We start from the raw sequence: 6697 nt of genomic DNA, 5'->3' as shown, positions 1-6697 counted from the left end.
ATCGCAAACCCGCCACGGCTAACTTCCGGCTGCCTCTCTATCGTCCCCCCAAGGAGCTTAGCGTCGTGGCCCAGCTCAAACAAGCTCTCGCAAGAAGCCGCCGGCGTGTCCATGTATTCGGTCGCCGATACAACCCCACCATCCCCCCGCCCCTCCATGCAGTAGGTCGTAGAGACAACCCTACCACTCCACTCCTCGCTTCCCCTCCCCCAACGGACTTCAACGAAACCGCTTATGCCATGGACTTTGAGTTCCTAACAACCCTTGACATTGGAACCCCACCTCAACCCATCACAGTAATTGTTGACACTGGGAGTGACCTCGTCTGGTCCCAGTGCAAGCCCTGCGTGGACTGCTTCACACAGCCCCAACCCATCTACAATCCCTCCAAGTCATCCTCCTTTGCTGAGATATCCTGCCTAGACAACACTTATTGTGCCTTCCTCAACGTGCATGGCCAAGGCACTTCCTGTGATGCACATAGAAAATGCTCTTATTCTTATGAATATGGGGATTTTTCTTACACCAATGGGGTTGTTGCTACTGAGACCCTCACCCTCACTGATAGCGCAGGTTCTCAAACTGCTATACCTAATCTTGTCTTTGGTTGTGGGCGCAACAATGGTCCCAATGATAGCTTCTCTGAATCGAGTGGAATTGTGGGTTTAGGCCAGGGGCTTGTTTCCCTCAACACTCAACTTACTGATATTATTGACCACAAGTTCTCCTATTGTTTGGTGCCTTGGGATTCTAATCCTAATGTTAATGGCACCCTCCTATTTGGTGATGAATCAATTCCAACAAGCCCCAATGTTTCTACAACTCCAATCATCACCAATACCAAAGGTGATGGTGTATTCACTTCCTTTTACTACATCTCCCTTGAAGGTATAAGTGTGGGTGGCAAGCTTCTCAACATATCCAAAGGAACCTTTGACATCCTTCCAGATGGTAGTGGTGGTCTCATTGTTGACTCTGGAACAACAATTACCTTCTTAGAGGATTCAGCATATACTATCCTTCTTGATGCTTTTCAGTCGATTGTGAAACTTGAGAAAAATACAAGTGCAGTTGACTTTGATCTTTGCTATATTCCCCCAACATCTAGGAATTATACTTTTCCTAGCTTAACTTTTCATTTGAAAAATGCTGATCTCAATTTGCCCCTGGAGAACTACTTTATAAACTATGATGATAACATATGTCTTGCAATGGCAAGTTCTAGTGGGTTTTCAATCCTAGGCAACATCCAACAACAAAACATCCAATTTGGATTTGACCTTAAGGCTAAGGAATTGTCAATGAGACCCACAATATGTTGAGTTCCAAGGAGACAAAAAATCTCAGAGGATCTACTAGCAACTAGGAGGAGAAATTAATAATACCAAAGAGTGTAAAAATGTCAAATGAGCTTGTATACATGTTTCTGTTTTATCATAACCAAAAATTAAAAACTCACAATAAGGTAATGCCTCGTTTTCATTACTGTGTGAATAAAGTACAACTTAGTATTTGCCAATCATGATTTTGATTATTGGCTACTTGGATATCCATCCAAATCAAGTTTACATGGGACTCTCCTACTTGACTACTTGTCTTTAAGGGCATAATGAGAAGTTAATATGTGGCCAATTTTTTTTTAAAGCTTGAGATAAATTTAAATTGTTTAAGTTACCAACACATAATCTAGGACCAAAGAGCACTAAACATATGTAACATTCATGTTGGTAATGCAGTTTTATAGTTTCTTTTATGTGACCCATGAGCTGGCTTGTCTCCTTACGAATATTCACATTATTTTTCGATGTGCAAGGGTTGAACTTTATCTTTTTTCACTTTACTCTAGGGACATGTTTTCATGTGTATGTTTCTAGTCATCTATGTGAATGACTTGATTATTATGGTGGGTGAGAGTGATAGTGGGATTGCTGAAGTTAAGGACTTTTTAAAGAAGAATTTTGAGATGAAGGATTTGGGTGAGCCGAGTTACTTTCTTGGTATTGAGGTGATCAGATGTGATGATGGTATATGGCTATCGCAAAGGTCGTATGGCTTGGATATGTTATGCAAGTATGGTATGACAACACGTAAGCCTTCTTTATTACCATTGGAGAAAAATGTAAAGTTGAGTGCTAATGTTGGGGATGTGATAGAATACCCTACTATGTTAGGAGGATGGTAGGGAGTCTGATTTACGTGACTATCATAAGGCCAAACTTGAGCTATATTATTGGCCTTATCAGTCAGTTTATATAGATGCCTAGCAAGCCTCGTTTGGATGTAGTTAGACACATATTGAGGTATGTAAAGTCCACTTTACATTATGGACTTTTTTATGAGGCAAGTAAGGATGTACAAGTGTTTGGATATAGATGCAGATTGGGTTGGTAGCATGTTAGATAGAAGACTTACCAATAGATTCATGTTTCCCTTGGTAGTAGTACTGCAATTACATGGAGCATTAGAAAGCAACCACTTTATCGAGTATAGACACAGAGTATAGAGGTGGTGCTAGGACAGCATGTGAGGTGGTATGGTTGCAAACATTATTGGGTGATTTGGATGTGCAGCAAGATGGTCCAGTTGTCATTTAGTGTGACAACATGAGTAGCATACAGCTAGCTAGGAACCCAATGCTCCATGCTAGGACAAAACACATTGAGATGCACTACCAATTTTTGAGAGAGAAGGTACTTGCATGAGAGATTAACTTAGTATATGTCAGCACACAAGATCAAATAGCTAACATTTTCACAAAGACATTGGGTGTAGAGAAGCTTTGAAAGTTTTGAAGTTTACTAGGAGTTGCAAAGATACAATTGAGCTTGATGGGGAGTGTTAAGATGGCAATCTCAACTGGTGTGGACATTGATAATGGATCGCCTAGCTAGATATCAAAAATCGTGTGGTGGGGAGACTTGCTTGAGTTGCTGCACCAAACACACATCAGACACAAAAGAGAGAGCTCACTCAAGAACACAAGAAGAGTGATGGAGGCAAAAACGTTTTCTTGTTGGTCTCTTCTTCTTCTTCCACACACAATATAATGTACACAAAGGTATAGATTAGATACAACATAAAGGAAAGTAGCCTACTAAGTCAAACAATGCATAACTAATTATACTAATCAATCGATACTATTAACTATGCCAGCCGTAGGTACAACAAACTAAATATAATAATCAATAAGTCAGTGGCCATGTGAGGTTCATAATGACCAGTGACATGCTAAGTATAGATATGTAGAACCATCTATTCAAGCAGGGTCCATCATTAATGTCCCACGTATTGAGCTTGCCATTTCACACTTCCCCTCTAGCTCAATTGTATCTCTGCAACTCCAAGTAAGCTTCGAAACTTTCAAAGCTTCTTTGTATCTAATGCCTTTGTGAATATATCAACTACCTAATCATGTGTGCTGACATATACCAAGTTAATCTCTCATGCAAGTAGGTTCTCTCTCACAAAGTGGTAGTGCACCTCAATATGTGTTTTGTCTTAGTATGGAACACTGAATTTCTAGCTAGCTATATGCTGCTCATGTTGTCACAGTGAATGACAATTGGACCATCTCTCTGCACATCCAAATCAACCAATAACTTTTGCAGTCATATCACCTCACATGCTTCCATAGCAGCACCTCTATACTCTATCTTTGTACTGGATAAAGTAACTACATGTTGGTTTTTGCTACTCCGTGTAACTATTGCACTACAAACGGAAAACATGAATCCACTGGTAGATCTTCTGTCTAACATGCTACTAGCCCAATCGACATTTGTGTATCCAAACACATGTATATCCTTATGTGCCTCATAAAAAAGTTCATAATGTAAAGTGGACTTCACATACCTCAATATGCATCTAATTACATCTGAATGAGACTTTCTAGGCATTTGCATAAACTAACTGACAAGGCCAACAATATACCTCCTCTGTTCTTGTGACAGTCATGTAAATGAGACTTCGTACTATCCTCCTGAACATAGTAGGTCTTGTATCTCATCCCCAACGTTAGAACTCCACTTCACATTTTGCTCCAATGGTACTGAAAGAGGTTACATGCTATTGTACCATACTTGGATAACATATTCAAGCTGCACTGCCTTTGGGATATCCATATATCATCATCATATTTAATCACCTCAATACCAAGAAAGTATCTCAATTCACCCAAATCCTTCATCTCAAACTTCTTCTTTAAAAAGTCATTAACTTTAGCAATCCCATTGTCATTGTCACCTATAATAATTAGGTCATCCACATAGATGACTATGACGACAAACCTGCATCTCCCTTTCTCACATAAAGTGAGTAATTAGCATAAAAAATATAAAACCCAATATTGACAATATACTCTCTAATCTTGTTAGACCATGCTCTAGGTGCTTTCTTCAATCCATATAGTGTCTTCTTTAACTTGTACACATATGTGGGATACTCTAAATCCTCATAACTTGCTACTACTCCATATACATCTCTTCTTGCAATTTGTCGTGTAAGAAGGCATTCTTGACATCCATTTGCTATAAAATCCAACCATTGGCTATTTCAAAAGCAATCACACATCTAGCAATTCCCATCCTAGCAACAACTGGACTGATTGTCTCTTCATAATCTATGCCATATATTTGAGCATAGCCTTTTGCAATCACCCTAGCCTTGTACCTACTAACTGAATCATCTTTATTATGGTTGATTTTTTAAACCCACTTATAGCCAATAGGTTTCTTGCCCTCAAGTAAGGGTACCAAATCCCAAGTCTTATTAGCTTCTAATGTAGCCATCTCCCCATCCATTGCTACATCCCAATGAGCATGACCACCAACATCCTCAAAATAAGTGGGCTCAATATCCCCAGCTATCTTCACCATATAATCATAATAGTGAGTTGCATAACCTTCAAAATCAAATCTTTTAACAAGATATATGACCCTACTAGACTTGGATACCACTAGATTACTCAATGGAGCCTTTACATTACTATGTGCTCTCAATACACCTAATGTTCTCACCAAAGGAATATCAAGCTTATCATCTAAGCTCGCTCAAACCACTAGAATCTGTATCAAATCCCAAATGACTAGTAGATGCATCATTACCATTCAACACTTTCTTCTTTCCTTTGTCTTTACCTGCAATACTTGTAGATCCACCTGAAGATGTGGGGCTACTCCTAAGGGCTAACTATAGGTGTAGTACTAGATAATGTTTCTAGTCTGCTAAAACTCTGTGATTCTTGGTTTTCTTTCTACACATAGCTATCATTATCATTATCATAATCTAACACATCACTAGTAGATACATACAACTACTCATCTCATAAAAAATAACATCCCTGCTCACTCTGAACTCACTTGTGATAGGGTTATAGCAACGATACCCTTTCTGCTCTAAAGAGTATCTAATAAAAATACATTTTTCATCTTTTGGATCAAGCTTCTTTTGTAGCTCATCTAGCATATGAACATATACAATACAACCAAATACTTTCAAGTATGACACTCGTATGAAACATTGGGCTTCTTCCCTGTAAAGCATTCAGCATTCTTCGGAGGGATCATCCCATGAATTGCAACAGTGGGAGTTTCGTTCATAATATAGACAATAGTATGAATAGCTTCAAACCAAAAATATTTTGGCATGTTCTTTTTAGCCTATCAATGCCCGTGTAACTTCTATAATATGTCTTTTTTTTTCTACAATCCCATTTTTTTGTGGCCTATATTTATAAGTAAATTGTCTCTTTATCCCATGAGACCTCAAGAAGCCACTAAACTCATTAGAGAAGTACTCTTTCCCTCCATCTAACCTCAAGCACTTAATTTTCAAGCATATTTTTATTTCAACCATCACCTTGAAAGATTTGAAGTGCTTAAATGCATTACTCTTTTTCTTCATGAAATATACCCACAGCTTCCTTGAATAATCATCAATAAAGATGACAAAGTATTTGCTGCCATCAAGAGATACATTCTATGTAGCCTCCCAAACATCTATATGCACAACATCAAGTATATTTTTGCTCATATATATGTCATGCCAAAAGGGTTGTCTTGCCTACTTACCAAACTGGCCTACTTCACACTATGTAATTCTGCAACTCTAAAAGTAGGTAATCCTATAACCAATTCTTTGGACTTCATTAATTTCATTTTTGCACATTTGCATGTCCAATATGTTTATACCATATTTCAATGTTTGCAACCACTCCTTTTCCTTTAGCATATATAGCAGTATTCATTGCATGAATTCTAGTATCTAAAGTGAACATGCAGTTAACTCTACTTCTTTGTGCAACCAAAGTGCACTTATCATTAAAGTATTCTACAAAACAACCTTTTGTATTAAATCAGTCCTGCAACCCTTGCTCTACTATGTGTCCAATAGACACTAAATTTTGTATGATTGATGGTACATGTAATATATCTTACAAACTCTTTGTCTCGCCATAATACAAGGACAAGGGAGCCTTTCCAATGTGTGAATTTGAGTGGCATGAATCATCACCTGTCTGCACATAACCTGGATTTTGTAAGTCTTGTATCTCTCCAAACCGTTCAACATGACTAGTCATATGATTAGATACACCTAAATCGATATACCATACATCATCATGTGTCCCTTTCCTTGTAACACAATTCATCATATGTTGCATAGTAAATAGACACTCCTTTTTGTCTTCATTTTATTGTGA

At 38.2% G+C, this 6697-nt stretch overlaps 1 protein-coding gene across 1 annotated transcript; it reads left to right on the top strand.

Moving 5' to 3' along the window:
- Positions 1-239: 239 nt before the first annotated feature.
- On the top strand, positions 240-1322 carry LOC148036994 (aspartic proteinase CDR1-like). The gene has a single exon (XM_087677225.1). The coding sequence runs from the start codon at positions 240-242 to the stop codon at positions 1320-1322; it is 1083 nt and encodes a 360-aa protein (XP_087533351.1).
- Positions 1323-6697: the final 5375 nt, after the last annotated feature.

Source organism: Lygodium microphyllum, chromosome 4, assembly GCF_053477565.2.
Source record: "Lygodium microphyllum isolate KBCC chromosome 4, Lygodium_microphyllum_v1.1.10, whole genome shotgun sequence".
Classification (NCBI taxonomy): domain Eukaryota; kingdom Viridiplantae; phylum Streptophyta; class Polypodiopsida; order Schizaeales; family Lygodiaceae; genus Lygodium; species Lygodium microphyllum.
This window is presented reverse-complemented; position numbering and strand designations above follow the sequence as displayed.